Below are 21,929 nucleotides of genomic sequence, written 5' to 3'. Positions count from 1 at the left end.
ATTGTGCTACATCCAACGCTAACCAACAAAACAAAGAGACATGTACATTATAAAAAAAAGATATATTATAGGCAATACTATTTAAGGAGTAAAATTACAGTCTATAATTTGGCCAAAGACATGATTTTCTTTTGCAACATTACCTCTGCAAACTGCTACAGTAGATTTTTAAATCCAACAATATGCAGTTGATGTGCAGACTTTCAGCTTTGATTCAAGGAGTTTAACAAAATCTATGTACGTATGTAAGAATAGAAAATATTTCTATGCATAGTCCCTCACCCTCACTTTCAGAGGCTGAAAACCCCTAGATAATTGACTGACAAGCAGTTTTGTGGCCATCTTTCCCTTGTTTTATACACACACACACACACACACACACACACACACACACACACACATATATATATATATATATATATATGATAAATAAAGAAGTGTTAAATTGGCATTTTATAGCTTTACAATGTAATTTTAAACAAAAGGCCAAAGTGAGGGACCCCATTATTAGGCTGAAAAAACAAAGTTTAGAGTCAAGAAACACTTTCACGAATGGAAATACAAAGGGTTTACACTAAGGTGCAAAACACTGGTCACACATTAAGACGAAGGCCAGGTTAGACTTTGCCAGAGAGATGGAGAAAAACAAGCAGGTATCGAAGGTGGATTCAGGCCTGGCAGAGCATCTCAGTGGAAGAAACACAGCATTTGGTGATGTCCATGGGTTCCACACTTCAGATAGAGTGCAAAAGATTTTCATTGATGGATTATTTAATGCAAACCTCTTGTTAAACCCCTTGGATTCAAGCTGAAAGCTGCACTTTTGAAGTGCAGACTACGCAGGATTGATCTATTACAGGCGGAGAGTTCTGCTTCAGTTCCAGACATTTCCAGCTTCCTTTTTATATTCTTGGACTCTACTAGAGTAGTGTTGCATGATTCACAGTTCAAAAGAATCTTTATTTAGCCCCTCAGTTTATTTAGTGTGTTTAACATGCCATTTCAGCTCCTCTCCCTCACTGTAAGCCAGCTTTCTTCTTAATGACTAGTTTTTTAAGACATTTGCCAAATTGATGCAGACCTTCTGCTTCCTAACGATACATTTCACTCTGACTAAAACATAAAGCAGATTTTTTTTTACTTTTCTTCTCTTATTAAGTCAGCAAAAATAACACTCCACATTTTGTCTATTTTTATGCAGTTTTATTTTAACTGTCACTCCACTCTTGCACTCTTGCTCTTCCTTTTTTACTTAGTTTTGCTAAGACAGGCTGTAATTGTCAGAACTCGTGAACTCGTATGCCTGTGTTTGTATACGCTGCCATAGGTAAATCCTTCAAGATGGCATCAGGTTTAGAGTCATGTAATTCATCTGTCATCACATTCATTGTGCTTCGCAGTCAGTGTTGATGTTTCATATACTGAAACATATGTGGATCAGAAATGCATTGCAACAAATAACAAAAAGAAGAAAACAATGATATTTTTGTATGATATGCATGCACGAAAAACTGTTTTTCAGTTCAGTGGACACAGAAATATAGAAACTGTCAAAATGAAATAGTGTTTCATCAAATCTATCCTTTAATCTGACTCCCATGTGGGATTAAGCCTAGCCAGGTGACGTGTGTGTTAACAGGTAAGTAGGCGACAGGTCAGCAGGCAGCAGGGTTGTGATGGAAAATAGGCTAAATGCGGGAACAATGGCACGGCGCACATGTCGGCTTGTGGCCTATTTACAAGTACACAAGCGTCAAGGCTGAGATGAGAACAGGCAAACATCTCAATACACAGAATCCAACCCCTCACTCATCCATGTGGAAACATACTGACTCACAAGCACAATTTTAGACACACTGAAAACAGCTGAAGATCACAGCACTGTATAAACAACAGTAAATATACAGTAAAATAATTAGCATCGGATTTAATCAATACTGCATCAGAACAGTAAATTTAAAAAAACCCATAAGCAACACATTTACCCAGTGTCACATGACACACTTTCACACTTTCACTTGCACATTAGTGTTCTCTGCATTGGCTGAAACACTTTGCCCCTTCACCCCACTCTTCCCACTACACAGGCACGAGTTCCTCTGCCCACTGTGGGCAATTATTGCCAGTTAACCCAGGAGGAATGCAGCCCCCCCGCCAACCCCTAAACACACAGGCCTGAGTGTAAACACACACATTGGGCAACATGAACACAATATGACACCACTGCGCCATCTAGCAGTTCATCTGAGACCATGGAAACAAAACACACATGTACAGACAAAGCTCCAAAGAGCTCTACATACACTGACTTGTTAAAATTGACCTCTCTGTTATTTAGTGAAATATAAAATCATTGTTTTTCCTTTTTTAAATGTATAGAATCTGAAAAGCATGAGGAAACAGGACGGGAGCGTTTACATTGTATTCTGAAGGTTTGACATTTTTGCCATTCATATAAAACAGTATGACCCCACACAAATTAAATTATTATGACCATGTGCAAAGAACTTGGAGTCTTGTTACCTTTGAAAAGGTTTCTTTGAGGACAGGAACTAGGTCTGGGACTTTGGTAAATCAAGGTGCTGATAAAACAACAATAAATGTAGTGACTCTGCTCTCAGTTTGCATTTAAATGGGCTCGAGCTGGCTGTTATGTGCAAACTGTTTGTGATAATATGGTGATTAACTGTGATAAGCTGGCAAAAAATTAGGAATCTATTGCCATCCACATACAAGAAATTCACATTAAACTGAAATTCACACTGACTACTTAAATTCGCAGACCAGCCAGAAGCTCATACAACAGAATTTCAGGAATCTCTCCACAAGTAGTCACACAGTTGCTGCCTGATAGAGATACTGATAGGAACTTTTATTAAATAGGACTATGATTGGAATACAACATCTTGGAAACCAGTTAAGTTGTTGAGTCGAGCTCCCTGTTGCAAAGAGACACATTGCAAATGACTTGTGTTGATCAGTGCAGACTGGCTCAGACTGCTGCCTACGTTTAAAAAGCAGCAATGATCTGCAAGTCTCCAAATTCTGAATGTCATTGGTCTATTTTCTCCTAGTCATAAGAAGGTTTTAATCTACTGTGGCTCAACCATTGAGCTCCAGCTGGTGACTTCCAATAAAAATAAAAAGTAAAAGCAGTAATACTTGGCTAGTTGCGAGGGGACTCGTAGTCCCTATGAAACTGATGACTGAAGCCCCACTCACACAGGCTTAGACACTTGTCAGGTGTCAGGTTACATCCTAGTAACTATAGGTTTTTTGGGGGAAACGTGGTTTCCCTGACCGCTTGCTGAGTGGATTTGTATCTAAGAACATTACTAGAACGTACTTTTTAGTTCAAAAGCAAATTAAATTGGTGGGTTTGTGCATTTTCCCTCAACTTCTACTAAGACACTTACTGTTTGACTGTCTTTTTTGCACTGCATGTAAAGCCTGTTTATCCACGGAGCTCATGAGCAGGGAAATTTTCTTGTTAGACCTTTTCACATGTTTGAGGCTAAAAAACACTTTATTTTTTGATTTACTTTAGATTTATGATTTAAACATTTGTCACCATGGTTACATTAACATATATCACTAACAGTCACCGAAATATGGAATATCGAATTTTTTATGTATTTACGAAATTAAATGTCTAAAAATCTATTTGGAGCTTGATTATTTGGCCCTACAAAGGTTCTCAAGGACAGGCTTGCTTTGTGTTGACAGTGCAGGGACGAATTGTGTTTCTTTTAATTCTAGAGGGTAAACACAGGATGGAACTTGTAAGATGAAAATTCAGGAGGTGTGTGTTTACCACTTCTCCTTAATATTGTTTTGTGTCCCATGGTAAATATATCTTTTATATTTTTATTATTTTGTGTTTTGTACTTTTCACTTGCTTCTGCACAATTCTAAATCTGATCTTTGCAATATTTTCATAATTACTACAGCCACATGAGGCTGAGGTGATATTGAAAGCTAACAACAAGCTGTAATCACAGACTGTATATGTCATGGTTGCAGCTGTGTGCAGGCAGGATGAGGACCCAAACGCAAGCTCACGGAGGCAGGAATGAACTCAAAACACAGCTTTATTGCTGGAGAGAAACACCATACAAACTAAACTGGAAACTATAACATATTACACAGAGAAACACACGGCCATGAATGAGAGAGATCGCGACACTGACACAGAGAAACACAGGGCTTAAATACACTGGGAAATAACGAGGGGAATGAGACACAGAAGGAGAGCACAGCTGGGGGAAATCAGAACTGACGAGACAAGGAAGCAAAGTAGGATACACTCACATGAAACACAGACCTTCAAAGTAAAACAGGAAGTAGCACAGACGCAGACTTGACTAGGGGAGACAGAGCAACTAAGAAACACAGAACAACAACAAAGAGACACAAAGGGCAGCTACTAAATACTCAGAAAACTAAACAGAATACAAGAAAGCCAAACTAAGATGCTAGACTATAGAATAAACTGGGGCAACAAAGAACTAAGAGCATAATACAAAAACTCAGAGACACAAGAAACTCAAAACACTGGGTCACCGACCCAGGACCGTGACAGTATATGAGAGATGGACATATTCTCTGTGTATGAAAAGAGAAGGGAATTTCAAACCTGCACTCTTTCTAAAGCTCCATCCACACAGGAAGTGATTCGCTCATCAGGATTCGCGTTAAAGCTGTTTGGTCATTGGTGGACATACCAGGCTCTGGTAGCCTCTAGTTAACCCTAATGCATTAACTGCAATGTCATATGTGAATCACCTGTATCCTGTGTTCTCATTGGTACACATTTCAGTCACTTGGCTCGAAGATAAGATTTTCAAAGTTTCACATGTGACCTGCCCACTTATTTAGCAGACAGTCCCTTGAAGTTGCGTAACAGCTACTACAGTAGGTATGTACTCTATTGGATTTCTCAGATTTCCACTTCTTGTTCAAGATGGTGACAGCCAAAGTCTGAGGTTTTAATACGAGAGATTATAAACCAACACATCCACTTTTATATATACTCAGTGCTCTTAAGCCCAATTTCTTCCTTTTTTATATCTGTATGTTAAACTGTTTTCTATAAATGTTGAAATTATTAGTTTAACTTCATATGTGCATATTGTTATTAGTAACTCTTAATTTAGAATTGCTTTTATGAGTGCACCGTGTTTAGTTTAACTGCAGTTTGTACTTTTTCTATTATAAAGGGATTTTGCCAACTAGATACTCTATTCTATGAAATTACATTATAATATCAAACAGCTTTAAAATTCACCCAAGATAGCACATTCTTTCATCTATATTCTTAAAAAACATAAAGAGACAGTTCCATAAACTCAAACAGTCACAATGTGATTGAAGTGAAGAGTTCCAGCTCTAATTCAAAAGTCATAAAATTGTCTGATTACTTTTCAGCCTCTGAAAATGGTTTTAATTACTAATGTAAAAAAAAAAAGACAAAGCACGTACGAACTCCAAAACACGTACAAATTCAAAAACACATTCCTAGAGTTAACTGAACTTCCAAAACAGAGCTACCTAGATCACTTAAATTACACAATTGAAAGCATATGTGTATGGTTTGTGTATTTATACACAAGCACTCATATATATTCAAATAATTTAAAAAAAATGTTCATTTACCTGTTACTACCACGCACCAAATCCGGTCGTTGGTACTTGCTGACTTGTGTAGCCACTAGGTAACAAAAGCTCAACACTGCGCCTAGCATCCTGGAGCACTTCTGTTGTGTTTTGTACGTGTTTTGAGTTTTTATGTGCTTCTGAGTTTTCACGTGTTTTGAAATTTGTACGTGCTTTGTCTCTAGGGGCCACCGTAAATATACTTTTATTTATTCACTCCACATAAAATGTAATAAATAAATCATATAATACAAAAACCAACTAGTCACAGTTCAACTTTTAACTATTTAAATTTTGAGCTTTTTCCTTTTAAACAAATTTAAAATGAAACAACACAAAACACTGCAAACCACAACACAATTAAATATAAATTAAAATATGAAAACAAAAAGAAGATGCACATTCTCTGTCATATGGGCCTGCATGAATAAACTTTCTGAATCCTTTATCATCCGCAACTGAAAATAGTTGTGGATGATTACTATACCTTTCTAATGTGACGTTATTGTCCCTGGCTTTCTTTCTCTCTCTCTCCCTTCTGCTCTGTTCCTGTGCTACTGTGAGTGTAACTACCGCCACTCCCCTCTCTGCCCAGCGCAAAGCACGAGGCTTGCATGCTGAGTGAAGCAGAAAAAAAGTGTGAGAGAGAGGGTGAGAAAAGGGAAAAAAAAACCTTTTCGATAAGGAGCCGGCTCGCGTCGTTCACCTCAAAGATCCGGCTCTAAGAGCCATTGCATTCGCGACCGACACATCACTAATATACATAGCCTTCATTCTCTATCACTCGATATGACTCCTGTAATATAATGGCAGTCAAAGAAGTTAACATCGATAGCATTTAACACACTGATGTGAAGATAACAACAATAGACCAAAACAGCACGCACTCTTTAAATAACGGGCACGCATTCCTCTCTGTGTTTCCCATTAACCACCTATAACCTTATCATTACTGTTCAGTGGTGTTCTCTTTTTTGTTCATCTTTATCTTTCCATTGTCCACCTTGACTTTGGTTTTCTGCAGCCGAAGCCAGAGAACGCAGTGACCGTAGCTGTTTCCTCTCGGGTCCTGTTCCGGACTGAGCGGGAGCAAAAGGTGTTTGAGCAGCAAGGTGTGGAGGAATATCTGAGATACCAAATTGAACATGAGAACGAACCCTTTGCTCCTGGGCCTGCTTTCCCCTTTGTCAAGGTTAAAGTCACACAAGCACACACAGATGTTATTTTTTAATTCTTTAATTTTTTTTGGTCTTGATTTTTCTCAGCTGACTGTTTCTCTGTCTTGACAGGCTCTGGAGGCGGTTAACGCTCGTCTGCGAGAGCTGTACCCCCAAAGTGAAGAACTGTTCGACATCGTTTTAGTAACATATAACCATGCCCACGTTGGAATCCGGCTCATCAACACCATCAACCACCACAGTAAGCCTAAAAACTGTCAGTGTACGCCACTGAAAATTAATTACTCGCCCTACGTGGCACTATTAAAAGATGCTATGCAGCAGACAGAATTCTCAGTTTAAATAGCTTCCTGTCATGGGATAACAGTCCATTGATAGGTCAATTATATATCTGAAATTTCAAGCACCCACACAGACACTATCAGTTTGACAAGCTTATTATCACACTCTCCATGTTGCCAATCTGAACTATGCCCACCGCCCCCCACATCACGTCTTCGAAATCAGAGTCTTTAAAGACCTCATTTGGTTTATAATCAGGAGAAAAAATATAATGTGCTCAGATCTGCTGTATGCAGTAAGTAGCTATCAGCCATTTTTCTTTATGTCCATGACAGTGCTGACACAGGAATTGGAATCACCTCTCTTCATATCATAGTAATAACTGCAAACCTTGAATTTTGGACCAAAACTGACTTTTGTTTCCACACAAACTCCATGTTTGTGTGACTCATTAGCAATAACAGTAACACGTTCCAAAGCAACATGTTACTGTTATCACATAAAATTTTTCAGTAACAGAGTAATATAACACATTACTGCACCAATCAAAATCTGTAATTACAGTCACAGTAATGCCTTGACTTATGTTACAAATGTTTTTCAGTTATCTGCAGAAAAGAAAAAAAAAAAATCAAACAACAGGCCTTTTTTCTTCGTTTTCAGTTTGCATGAGGAAGGAGGAAAATAATGGGAACTGTGTCCACATCAGAAACAAGTACATTATGCTGCTAACACAACTTCGGCTCTTTGCAAACATCTGCACAGAAACAATGCTAACGAAAGCTAGCAAATCCCCAGATTGATGCTAAGGCTAAAAGGACACTTTACCATTACTTTGCTTTTAGCATTACTTTCTGACAAGTAGTTAAAGAACATTTTTCTTAAGAACAGTAACATTTAATGTTCATCTGCTAACCCACCAGCTTGTCCCAGTTGTACAGAGATTGCAACTCTATTTTTACTCTACTGTTACCGAGGCCTAAGACTGAGTTATAATTAGGAAAGAAGGAGTGAGGATGTTGGAGTATTTTGACATTTACCTTCAAAGCTGCATCACATTTTGAAGACCTCAAGTGGGCATGACAGAAAGATTGTAGGGGATTACATTCTGACATTTGAGGGCCTTGAGGGGATTGTGTGTCAAGGAATCTGGATAATGTACAACCATGTGGCCTTAAAATTTCTTAATCATTTAGATAAGCAAAGGCATTTATACAGGGTGGCAGTAGCTCAGGAGGTAGAGCAGCTCATCTACTGAGCGGAAGGCTGGTGGTTCAATCCCTGGCTCCCCCTAGTCTGCATGCCAGATATCATTGGGCAAGATCATATTCATACTCCATTGCATCGGAGTGTGAAATTGCTGCCTCTGTCTTTTCTCAGCAGTGTGCACACATGGAGCAACGTTTACCTAAAAGCACAGAAGACAGTGCATGTGTGTTGTATAGAGTACTTTGAGAAAGTAAAAAGGTGTGGATGGTAGAAGCAAATGTTAGAGCATGATCAGGGTTAACAACATTCCTGTGAGGTGAAGTTATTATCAATGATGAGAGGTACGCTGGAAGATGTTTTTTAGAAAAGAAAAATAATAAATAAATAGCATTTGATGTGTGTCAGTTAGAAGCTTTAGTTCAACCAAGGGACAAAAAGAAAAAGAAAAAATACTGACGTGATAAAAAGCTAAATAATTAACTTAGTTTTCCTCCAAAATATAAGTTTAGGGCTGTTGCTGATCTATCACAACTTTACTAAGTGAAGCAGGTAATCCCTGTATAACTTTAAAAAATAGTCTATAAATGCATCAGCTTTTTTCTGGGGTTTTTTCTCAATTTAATGCTTCCAATAAGTGCACGCTTTCCCACTAACGTCCAAACCCAGCACCCAAAAGCACGCACAGTTGCATCCATACATCATCCAGAATCTGACGCAGGCTCAGCTGAGAGACAAACAGTGGAGTGTATGAACAGCTGACTGACAGGATCCTTCCCAAGGAAACTCTCAGACCCCGTGATGACATCCCTCTCACAGACCACTTCCTGTTCAGTTGCTCTAATGTTTTCAGATCCTCGGGGCTTCATGACGGGAGTGAGTTCAAGCTTATTTCCCTTTGGGATGTAAGAATAATCCAAGAGGCCCGAAACAAAAACAAGTCTGAGCGAAGCCACCAAAGCAACACTCGGCCTTCCAGATGCCTCCATGTTAGATCCTCTCTGGTGGCTCTATGTGAGGCATTCAAACAGTCGCTTGACCTCTGAGCGTTCCTGCACACTTAAAGGAAACATGGCTTCTCTGATAACACTGATAAGTGTTTCATGAGCATCTTTCCTGCAGTGGGTCTCTCTGAGTAGCAAAGCCGTGTTAAAAAGATTGAGGATCATTTATTCTAGCTTGAAACTGGATGTGCGAAGTGGACGTGTTTATTTCTGATTATCAGCGCACCCAAACTGTTTTTCGAGGCAGAATCAAGTATTAAATTCCTGCACTATACACCTATGAATAATGGATGTGTGCAGGCATACACCTGACTTTTATAGGGGCAGAATTCTACCTTGGATAACACAGTAGCTTGTTCTGGGTGCTCTGCAGTGTCTTTTCAGTCATGTTGATTTCCTGTTTTATTACCATGTTTCAGATGTTTTGAACAAGCAAATAAATCATGCAAAGAAGATAGATGAAAACATTTTCTTAATAGACAGGGGAAAAAGATACAAGAACGTCAATGGCAAGCATATTTTCCCTCAAGTGACTCCCACGCTCCTGCACCAGTCTGAAACACAGGATGAGGTGCGGTACAGCGTAGGGGAAGGGGAGGGGGTCAAACTCACCAGGGTCCGACTACAAAGCTAAATAAACCATTAAGAAAATCTTCAGAGGACAGTTGCTTCTTTGAGTAACTGAGAGGAGATTACTCAGGGGGCTTAAAGCAACACAGTTCCTCTGTTCCTTCTGGAGTCCAGCTCGTTTTGCCTAGAGCCTGATTATGAGTCACACTACATTTATCTGCCTTTGTTTCTTTCCTGTGTCTTTAAAAGTGAACTTCACATTTTGAACTGATTACCAGAACAGCAATAGGCAAGGTTTATACATACAAATGTAGCCACCAAACTGCACAAAAATATCGAACTTTGCTTCGAACTTTGCTTGTTTCAGCCTGAAGAATATTCACTTTGTCCGCCTGCTTGTCCGTATGTTCTGTATTCAGCACAGAGCTGCACCTGCCTGGTTTGCCTCAGCATTTACTCCTATATTAATATTACATTATTATAGTCGACAGTGGGCTCTGCAAATTATTCGCAGTGGGGTATATATTTTCCCACATATTTTCCCAGTTCTTTGGAATGACGTGGGATAAACTTACTGAGCCTATAATACATTGAGGCAAAACTTGATCAAAGTTTTTTTTTATATCCAGCTAAAAAACAAACAAACAGACATTTCTTATCAGCTTGGACTCATGAAAAAATGGAAAACTCAAGAAAGAGCATCTATTTGCTCATGTACATGGACGTCAGTTGTTTTGTGTTTTTGTAAGGTCTCAGTTCCACAGGCCTGGAGATGGATTGGTGATATCCTTTAACCTCAGGTTGGCAGATGGTTGCTGGCAGTCTCCAAGCAAAATTTATTTAAAAAGAAAGGTTTACAAGCAAACCAGAAAGGGAGAATGTTCACCGTTGCTTTGCACTTTTCACAGTTTAACTACTGCTTGGAGAGTAGTTTGAGAGTGTTGCGTCAGTCTGCTAGCATCTATAACAAATCCAAAAATGTTTTTGATCTGCCACCTGTTTTGTGCCCAATTTTAACCTGAGAACGAGGAACCTCCAGCAACCACTTGCCAACCTATTGGGGGATACATGTTTTTACCTAGAAAATAGAAGTTGCCCGGGTGTTATCAACTGATCTGTAGGTCTGTGTGACTGAGGCCTTAGACCAGGGATGGCAAACTCATTTAGCATCGTGGGCCATGTAGATAGTCAAAAAACGCCGGGCCTTGTGATGGACACCCCTGCCTTAGACTTAGCACAGCTTTAACCTCCTAGGACCTGGCGTCCATATATGTGGACATCACATTTTGGGTTGTCTAGACCAGATTACTAAATTTTGCTCTACTTGGGCCTGATATGCACTTACGGGGACATTATAATGCCATTGTTCTATCGAAATTTAAAATGAATGTCCTCATATGTGGATATCAGGCCCTTGTAGAGTAAAATCAGGTAAAAACATCATTCTTTGTTTTTACATTCATGAGGTCCCAATCAGCCCAAATAGCAAAGAGAAATTAAAAATGCTTGCTACGAAAGAGTTCGGGTCTTCCCTGCTGCAGCATGTACCGAGAACATTTTAAGCCATCTTTTGTTATTTTTGGAGCGGTTACAACATATAAGCATTTAGATTATACCCTGCTTGGAAAAAAAGTAAGGGAAACTCTCTAATCAGAGTATAACACAAACTCAGTTAATATTCAAGTTGTCCAATTACTGTATCCATATCATCTGCTTTAGAGCAAATCAAATGTGTGTTTTCACTTGCAGCTGACTTTTTACACTAAAGGTCAGTGAGTACAGCGTAGACTGGAATAACAGTTAGCTTTGCAGCGTTACAATCTCAGAAGGTCATTATGATGTCATTAGCTGCTGCAGTTTAGGCTCTAAAATGACAATTTTACAACATATAGAAGCAAATTACATGGAGTAGGAGTTTTAATGTACTCTGATATTTTATTTGCCTCTTTTAAGTTCCCAAACGTTGTGGAAGCCCTGTGCTAAAAAAGGCCAGTGGACCTTTATTGTGGATGAAGATAAATTCATGCCTCGGCGATTGCAGCTTTAAATAATTGGAATAACCTTCCCATTTCTCTTTTTATAAATCTCCTGCCCACACTAACCTCCTCCTCTTACTTCATCTCCATATATCTTAGGTGTCGCCTACCTTTTCATTCTATTATGACCTTCAACTCTAATCAAACTCAATCCATCACCAGATATTACTCTATTTTACTCCCGTGCCCTTTCTAATAGCCCCCCATCCTCTTTTCCCTCATAAATACCAGCTCATTTTACCCAAGGACACAGATATAATCCGCAGATCTGTACTCGTGGATCTAATTACCTAATATCAGTCTCTTCTCATTTTCCACATACCGACTGTCCACTGCTCGGTGGATCAGTAGCGAATTAAAAGGCCTCCCAAGCCAAAATGTAAACAGACACTTTCCCACCAAGTCTTTTCGCTTCCTCCTCTCATCTGCACAGCCTCCGTCTTCCCGCCCTTCTATTAACCCCCTCTCTGGACCCTCTCCATGTTTTAAGTACTTGTAAGTTTATCCTCTCACCATGTCTTTAGAACATCTTCGCTCCTTTTTGCCGTCCACGGCCCCCGAAGTGACCCCTTCGTGAACTCCAGCCCCAGCTTCTAGTGCAAATATAGATTATATAAGCGACTCTTTGAAGTCATGCGGTGTTTGCTGGTATGCTAACATGCAAATAGATATATGTATCAACACTGTAATGGATCTGTAATGCTGATGATGGACTGAATGCTGACATTTAACACCAGATGATGTACTGAAATTAAAAACCTTGTTGCTATTTGTTCCTCTCATCCACAGACTTGTTCATTGAGAGGTTTTGTATGACGGGGGGAAGCAGTCCTATTGGCTACCTGAAGGCCTGGCAAACCAACCTCTACTTGTCTGCTGATGCCAACAAGGTTAGGGAGGCGCTGACTGAAGGTAAGGCCAGTCCTGCCACAAAGCTGAAAAATACTTAGAAGTTACTAAAGTTTACAGCTTTTTCTACGTTTCACACCAGATTTTTTTTTTGCATTATGTGACTCTTATATAATAATGATTGAAAGCTGTAGCACAGGACTTTTACAAGCTAATAAATAAATGTTTATTAGCATTTTAAAAAAAGAGTTTACACAGTGTTATTGAAGTATATCGTTACCTCGTGACTCTGTATTTTGCACAGTTCTAAACCTGCTGTCTTTCATTGACTGTATATAAAAGATGGCCATTGTGTCGTACTTTATTAGTTTTGGATTGCTCATTTTGAAGCGTTAATGCTAGCTTTTTTTCCCCGCCATTTTTTTGTGTCTCTGTTTGTGTGTGTGTGTGTGTGTGTGTGTGTATGTCAGAAGTTTTGCATGAAACGGACAACCAGCTTGACAGCTAAAGCTTGTCAGCTTGGTCAGCAAGCGGCATCCATAAACGGTGGAAGTGTTAGTAAACAGTTGACCTTTGTTCCAGGAGGGGCAAAGGGCCTAACCAACCACCTAAACATAAACCATAAACTGTACGAGTGCAACACACAAAGATTCAATTCAATTCAATTCAATTTTATTTATATAGCGCCAAATCACAACAAAAGTCGCCTCAAGGCGCTTCATAGATACAGAGAAAAACCCAACAATCATATGACCCCCTATGAGCAAGCACTTTGGCGACAGTGGGAAGGAAAAACTCCCTTTTAACAGGAAGAAACCTCCGGCAGAACCAGGCTCAGGGAGGGGCGGCCATCTGCTGCGACCGGTTGGGGTGAGAGAAGGAAGACAGGATAAAAGACATGCTGTGGAAGAGAGACAGAGGTTAATAACAGATATGATTCAATGCAGAGAGGTCTATTAATACATAGTGAGTGAGAAAGGTGACTGGAAAGGAAAAACTCAATGCATCTTGGGAATCCCCCGGCAGCCTACGTCTATTGCAGCATAACTAAGGGAGGATTCAGGGTCACCTGGTCCAGCCCTAACTATATGCTTTAGCAAAAAGGAAAGTTTTAAGCCTAATCTTAAAAGTAGAGATAGTTTCTGTCTCCCGAATCCAAACTGGAAGCTGGTTCCACAGAAGAGGGGCCTGAAAACTGAAGGCTCTGCCTCCCATTCTACTTTTAAATACTCTAGGAACAACAAGTAGGCCTGCAGAGCGAGAGCGAAGTGCTCTAATAGGGTGATATGGTACTACAAGGTCATTAAGATAAGATGGGGCCTGATTATTTAAGACCTTGTATGTGAGGAGCAGGATTTTGAATTCAATTCTGGATTTAACAGGAAGCCAAAACAGGAGAAATATGCTCTCTCCTTCTAGTCCCTGTCAGTACTCTTGCTGCAGCATTTTGATGGCTACTAAAGATGGCTGCTAACTGGTAGTAAGTGATGGATAAAGAAAAGACTAGAAAATTCTCTTGCAAATATTAAAGCACGAACGTCTTGCTGGACCACACAGCAGATCATATTGGAATTAATATTCTAAATTCCATTAAAAAGTGCAAACAGCACAAAAATTAAACTTGAATTAAAGTAAAATGAGGTCTAATAAACAGTGATTGGACCAGAGACCAATACACAGGACTATCAACATGCTTTTTTATTTTTGCATTTTAGGATGGGATTTATTGGGGATTAAATGGCTTTTGGAACTCTTGTAGTCCTTAGATTAACTGCAGATTTTGTCACCTCAGCATTGACCTAATTTTCCAATCGTAGAGCGTGGGATGATTGGTTTACCAGAAAAACTAGGAACAACTAAAACAGGAATAGAAAATTGAGGAATCTCCTGAGGATGGGTTACCGAATAACCACTAATCACCTGAGAGGATTACATTAGTACAGCATTTGGTTTATGTTCATATAATTACCATCCGACTATAGTGGAAGACAAAAGAATTCAGATCTGAGAACAGTAGATGGCAGTGATCGTGCTCGTATTTGCCTCCAAATATGGGGTGCATTGCCACAATAAAAAAATATATTTATGCATGCTAGTGTCCTGGTGTCCTCCTAGAGATCGGAGTAATTTAAATGGAGTAATCCAGTCATATGTTTTAGACATTTAGAAAGTCTCACAGAAGCAGTTTAGCATACAAATTAAAGGCAACCCAGTAGCATCAAGTTGTACACGGCCCTCACACACTCCGTTACTTCAGCTTTATTTTGATCAGGGAAATGTGTCCGAAGGAATGCCTTCAGGAAGCTTTCGTGCCTCACATTTAATTAAATCGTCCTTCTGAGGAAGCTTGATCTTGCATTCTTTTCAAAGCACGCGTCATGTAACCGCACTAGTTGGTTTGGCCTATTTGCATGCATTTTATTTACATGTAGTTTCAGCACACTTGACCTTTTCCAAGCTGGATAACAAAAACTAGTTTTTGAAAGTCTTTCCTTTTTTTCAGACACAGATAGAAATGTTTTGAAATATATAGGTTCAAGTATGATTTGAAATTCATAGCAATAAAAAACTGATCTAATCCCTAAATCATAAATCCCCAAATATATGCCATGTCATACATAGAAAAAACTACAAAGCAGCCTGCACACAGACACACACACACACACACACACACACACAGTGCTAGGAGTGTACATTGTGTACAGTGTGTGTATTTGCATAAGAAGTAGCAATGACATCTTCTGCAGTGCTGCTGTGACATTACCATAAATCAGCATATTGATTTTCTTTAGTCTTTGCACTCTATTTGATGGTTTCCATGGTGCCATGGCACCGTGAGGGGTTACCAACATCCTATTTGTTGTAGCTTTGGCTAATTTGTGTCACAATTTGAAGGCACTGGTCATTTTCTGCCAAAGAAATAAGAGCCATTAAAATGCAACGATGGAAAATTTGTGGGACTTGAGGTGACAACCACATCCAACGATTTAAATCCCTTCTGTGCAGCGAATTTCATGCTGCATTATTACTGCAGCCAACACAGAGGAGGTTTTTGTGACACAATCTGTGTCACTGGGTGTATAAACTTGAGACAAATTTAAGGAAAATTAACTGGCTGTGTAAAGCTTCAAGTGGCTATGGTTTAAGTTCTGTCGCACAGTAAACCTGCTCTGGAGCATGTAAGAAATCCACAAGTGCAAAATGAGTGCCTACTGACCAATCAGTTTGCCAGAAAATCGCATCACCATTTCTGGAAGATAGTGAGATGTTTTTCTTTCCCGACAAGCACTGAGAAGAAATATAATAGCTCAGGAGCAACATTACTCATAGCTTGTTTTTCCCCGTTGGCCGCAAGCAGCAAATCAGTTTTATTTTTCTATCAGCCTTAACATAGAAATGTAATCCCAACACAGGACGGTCTAAGCCATGCACTTTATGACCTTATATAAAATTTGCAGATAAACCCACTTACTGGTTTGAATTCTGTTTTTATCTTTGCTCTTTGTTTGCTCTCACATAGTTTTAACCCTGCTGGGTTGCAGCTGAAAGAATTCATGAATTTTATCTGAGACTTAATTATGGGCTGTCTGTAAATGGACTGCGTTTATGCACCACTTTTGCAGTCGTTCTGACCTCTTGAAGCACTTTGCACTACAGTCACATTCACATATTAATACAGCAGGTTTTCACAAGTTGTAGAGCTTTCAGCTGTATTGTGTTTAACCTCACGTTATAATTTTCGTTTTGTTTGTAAAATATCCGCTCTGCTGCCCAGGAGACCTGTGCATGCTTGTGATTGGTCATATGTTGCAAATGTCACCCTCTTCATGTGCACACACATGCTACTTGATGACTGGGAAGGCCACAGAACAATATAGCCTAAAGGGATCAAGGGTTTCCTTTAACTGTCAACCATCTGTAGCTGTCAAGGCATCTCCAGGGACTTTCTTCATGTCATTTATGAGCTTCGTGCCAGTAATGCTGCACCTCTGTGGGAGGCAGCTCCTCAAAAACACAGAGCACATAAGCAGTGAAGCAAAGGAAATGGTTCTGACATTTTACTTGAAAGCTCTTAATTAGCTGTAAATCCATTTGTTAATACTTCCTCTGAGTGTTAGAGCATGTTTTTAAGGACTGCGGCTATGAAGGTGACAGTTAAAACCTTCCTGATTTGTTCTGTTTCTGGCAGGAAATGAAAGAGAGCACTGAATAAAGTGAAAGATGCTTTTTTGCACCTTAGAAAATCAAAAGATTTATTTGTGAACTGAAGCGACGTTTAAAAGCTGATTTTATCTAAACAAGCGATGTCTCTGTTTACTTGATTCTCAACCACTCAATATGCAAAAACACTGTTTAGAAAAATTAAAGGAACACTTTTTTTAATCCGAGTGTAGCACCAACTAAATTAAGATGCCTTGCTGTGTCTCCCAGCACAGTCTCAAGAGCATGGGGAAGATTCCTGGAGACAGTTACTTTAGGGCCCTTAACCCACCAGCGAGACTGTTATTTGCTTCTTTGTGCAACAAGGAACTGGATGAGCACTGCCAGAGCTACAAAATGACCTCCAGCAGGACACTTGTTTGAATGTCTCTGACCAAACAATCAGAAACAGATGAGGGTGGCCTGATAGCCAGTGGATCCTGTGCTCATTGCCTGGCACTGCGGAGCCCAGTGGGCATTTGCTGTAGAATATCAGAATTAGCAGGTTCACCGCTGGCACCCTGTGCTTTTCACAGAGAGAGAACAAGTTCACCCTGAGCACATGTGACAGACATTAAAGAGTCTGGAAACTGTGGAAAACGTTATACTGTCTGTAACATCGTTGGTCTTTCAGTGATGGTCTGCAGAGAGATATCCATGGCAGGTATATTGGCTAGGTAATTGCAGACTGGCTGCCATTAATATTAGGATGAAACCCTTGGAGCTTTGTCAGGCCCTACACTGGTACACTAGGTCCTGGGTTCCTCAAGGTGCAAATGACAATGCCTGCTCTCATGTGGTGAGAGTATGCAGGCGGTTCCTGAAAGATTAAGAAATTGATATCCTTGACTGGCCCCCAGTTTACCTCAAATTGTCCAGGAGCTCTTTGATGCTCTGATCCAGATCTTGGGGGAGATCCTCCAGGACACCATCCATCATTATTAGCAACATCCCCCATGAGCCTGTGGGGACCATACACACTATTCAGTACCAGTTTGAGCTGCTGCAATGAAATTACAGGAAAACGGATTAGCCATAAACTGAAACATGAAGTAAAGGAAGCAGGGCAAAATATCTGATAGGGAAGGCAACTCCTGACTCCCTCTAAAGAAGAAATGCAGAGAGTGCAGTTAAGAATTAAGTGCAGGAAGTGAAGGAATGAATCATAATGTACTAATGTTAAAAACAAATGAAGTGTACAAACACAACTTCTCTTTAGCTGTAATTAACTAAGTGATAGTTGAGCCCTTTATTGTCTTATGCATTTGTGTTCAGGCATCGCAGCAGCCACAATGTTCATGCCGGAGAAGATGACAGAGGTATCCGAGTCCCAGCTAAGAGTGGCATTTGATGGCGATGCTGTCCTCTTCTCAGATGAGTCAGAACGCATCTTCAAGGCCCACGGGCTGGACAAATTCTTCGAACATGAGAAGGAAAATGAGGACAGGCTACTGGACCATGTTTGTATTCTTTAATTGAATTTCTTTGCATTTGTTGATTTTTATTCTATTCAGTTTTATTTATAGCGCACCAAATCACAACAACAGTGACCTCAAGGTGCTTTCTATTGTAAAGACCCTACAATAACAGAGAGAAAACATCAACAACAGTTTAAACTAGCACTTTAGCGACAGAGGGAAAGAAAAACTTCCTTTTAACAGGAAGACAGGCAGGGTGTTTTGTTAATATGGTTCTCTTAACAGCATCCGTGGTGTTGGTGACAACATAAAGTACATCCTGCACCCTAACCCTCCGAGGTCATTGGTCACAACCCATAACCCTATCAGAATAGGGTTTTTTGTTTTTGTTAAATTGTTCTTTCAAGGCAATCAGAGAAGAAAGAAAAAAAAAATTTCAGGTGACACACAACAAAAAATATTTCACATTTTCTTCCTTGAAAATTCAGTTTTGTCTTTCTTTAAAATAGGATTAGCAATTAGCTTGGAGCTTAGAAGGTTAATACCTGAGGCTAAATTTCAAAGAAAAAGAAAAGAAAAACTAACTGCAGATTACACGCACAATATCCCAGACTGAGATGACTCCAAAGAGTGTAGCAATCCTTAAAAACATTATATTCTTCCTAACATTATCTTTTCCAAGCAGCCTCAATGATGAGCGTGCATATGGTCTCCACATGAAATCCATTTCAGTAACTGATTATTCTATGAATATATTATGCAAAATTAAATGAAATAATAAATTGTTTCTAAAGACTGTCAGTTGACATGTCATTCTCCTTGACAACCAGCAATTTCAGAAATTAGCAGTGCATACCTCACGCTGTGCTACATTACAATAAAATGGTGCTAGCTCAATCAGGGTTTGTATGTGTTACATACACATAAAGCTGATGCGTGACAAGTCAAAGATGAGTCAAATCTTAACATATATAAAAGAAAACAGATAGCAGATACTCACTAGCTTTTCCTCTTTGGCAGGGTCCCCTGAAGGGCTTCCTAGAGGCACTGGGGAAGCTCCAGAAAAAGTTTTACGCTAAAGGCCAGCGTCTGGACTGCCCTATCCGCACCTACCTGGTCACAGCTCGTAGTGCAGCAAGTTCTGGGATTCGGGCTCTCAAGACACTTCGGGCCTGGGGGCTGGAGATCGATGAGGCCTTGTTCCTTGCAGGAGCACCAAAGGGCCCTATGCTTGAGAAGATAAGGCCACACATCTACTTCGATGATCAGATGTTTCACATAGAGGGAGCGGCAGAGATGGGTACCATCGCTGCACATGTTCCCTATGGCATTGCACAGAAACATAACTCCAAGCACAACACCAGCGCAGGGAAGTAGACAAAAGGACTTTGGATGTTGGTGACCTGGTAGAGGGAGGGGATATTATCTTAGGACAAAACAAAAAGTTGTTAAAGTAAAATTCAGATTATGAACTTTTTATATTTTTTAACTGTATGGAAGTACATGTTTGCTTGACCACAGTATCTACTGCCTCAGCTTAGTGCTACTACTTTAGGAGTCAGATAAGAAATCTGGATAAAGGTCAACAACAGGTCTGGAACCTGAGATGACCCAATAACCAAGGTGTCCAAAAACAAGTGTTTCATTAAATCATGCTTTGGTTCTTGACTAAGTATTTCTCTTACTACTCCTTGTCTTCATAGCGAAGACAAGGAGTGAACAACTGAATTGTTTATATATATGTAACAGTGCACTGAATGTTAATAAATGAACTGTGAGCACAATGCAGAGATATTATATTGTTAACCATTATGGTGATGTACTATAGCATGAAAGTAATAATTTAAAGTTTTGTCAAACATTTTATAGTTTGATTACACACAAATGTAAAAAGATTAGGGTGCAGCTGTACAAAATGTGTTGTATATTACTGAAGCATTCAATGCCATCTGTTCTTGTGTTCCAAAATCCAAATCAAATATAGAAAGCCATTTGGTGCCTTAGGAGTGGAATTATAGTTCTCTTGGGTGAACACAGGCAGGAGGGCACAGACGGTTTGTTTTATACTTCAGTGAAATATGTTTCTAACTGTTTTAACCCCACGTGGCACCTGACAGGATCTTAGACACTGTGATGTGTTTTTATCCAAAATACCCTCCACTCCTTTGTATTTGGAAGTATTTTAACTATAACAATATTTGAACTACTGTAATGTGGAGTGATACGAGAAACTCGTGGGAGCTTTGGCTTTGCATGATGCTTCGCAGCTCAGAGCGGTTCAAATGGTACATAATTAGCATGCTATATTGATTGATTTCTTTTCTTTTTTTCTTAAAGATTTGTGTCTTTTTTTTTGACTTTTTTTTTTAGAGAGAGAAAAGAACAATGGAAAAGAGAGATGGATGAGATATGCAACAAGTTGCCCCTGCTTGCAATCAGACAGGTCACAAGTAATGTATGTGGTATGCAACTTAACCAATAGTGACCACACAGTGTTATAAATATATTACTGTAGCGAAGAAACCATGTTATTTACATTTCTAGTTGCAAACTATGGCTGTATGCTCTAGAAGTTGCCTTTAGTTTCAATGAATGTATAACTTTTATGCAATCCCATAAACGACAGAAAACCAAAGTAAAACTTGGCAATTACATGTTAAAACCTAAGCTTGTTAAGGCTTTCACAGTTCATGGCATAGCTAAATGGAATTTCGATCCGTTTTAGCTGATATGTAGCATGCTAAGTTTACCATGCTAGCATGCTAAAGTTTACTGTGCTAGCATGCTAATGTTCCCACAAATATGTGATCCTAAGGAGGTCTTAGTCTAACAAAACACTGACTTAATTGAATGAACCTGAGTTTTACCTTCATATTTAACCAGTGGAGCAAGTGTCATATTTTTACAGGTTTGCTAACCTAAGAGATTTTTGAAAGCTAGGTCTTTTGGTAATATTCCAACTAGAGCACACACGTTATAGGTAGACATAAGCCGTCAATCTTGGGTTGAATTCTCTGTCTTGTATACCCAGGTGACTTTGTTTAATGGTGTAAAGTTTCACCATCATAACTCCATTTCTAAATTGTAGTTAGAGAATCTTGCTAATGTTTGATAGAAAAAAATAAATGTTTCTATTATAGACAAAATCCCTGCAGTGACCTTTAGAAAATGCCAGTCTACTTCGCATGACTCTACTTGCAACCAGTGTATAATTAGAGATGCATCATAACGCTTAATCAGTCTTCTGAGTACCACGGGGTTCAGAAAAGTGACAAGTAACCCACAGGTTTAACCTCACAGGCAACACACATACAGTAATTAAACAGATGTGTCTCTTGGCAAACTAAAACAACTGCTGACTTGTGAGCAGATAAAGTTTCAGCATGACAAGCTAATCAGGGAACTCTGGGCTTCAGGGTGACATTCGGTTTCAGCTTGAACAGATTCAACAGCACTTTGATAACTGCTTTATTGAAGGATTTGCAAGATTAAGAAAATGTAAATGGACAATAAATAAAGATTACAATTGAA

At 39.4% G+C, this 21,929-nt stretch overlaps 1 protein-coding gene across 1 annotated transcript in view; it reads left to right on the top strand.

The window, feature by feature from the left end:
• nt5c1aa (5'-nucleotidase, cytosolic IAa) overlaps positions 1 to 21,929 on the top strand; it is a 27,336-nt gene extending 5,407 nt beyond the window's left edge. Inside the window, exons 3-7 of the mRNA XM_084920166.1 lie at positions 6,680 to 6,847; positions 6,945 to 7,074; positions 12,721 to 12,843; positions 18,256 to 18,440; positions 19,419 to 21,929. Coding sequence (XP_084776292.1) covers positions 6,680 to 6,847; positions 6,945 to 7,074; positions 12,721 to 12,843; positions 18,256 to 18,440; positions 19,419 to 19,775 — 963 coding nt within the window. The 3' untranslated portion in view covers positions 19,776 to 21,929. The remainder of the gene's footprint in view (positions 1 to 6,679; positions 6,848 to 6,944; positions 7,075 to 12,720; positions 12,844 to 18,255; positions 18,441 to 19,418) is intronic.

The sequence above is a fragment of the Perissodus microlepis genome, chromosome 22 (assembly GCF_051167445.1).
Source record: "Perissodus microlepis isolate ML-2025 ecotype Zambia chromosome 22, ASM5116744v1, whole genome shotgun sequence".
NCBI lineage: Eukaryota > Metazoa > Chordata > Actinopteri > Cichliformes > Cichlidae > Perissodus > Perissodus microlepis.
Note: the sequence above shows the minus strand (reverse complement) of the source record. Positions and strands in the feature narration are given on the sequence as shown.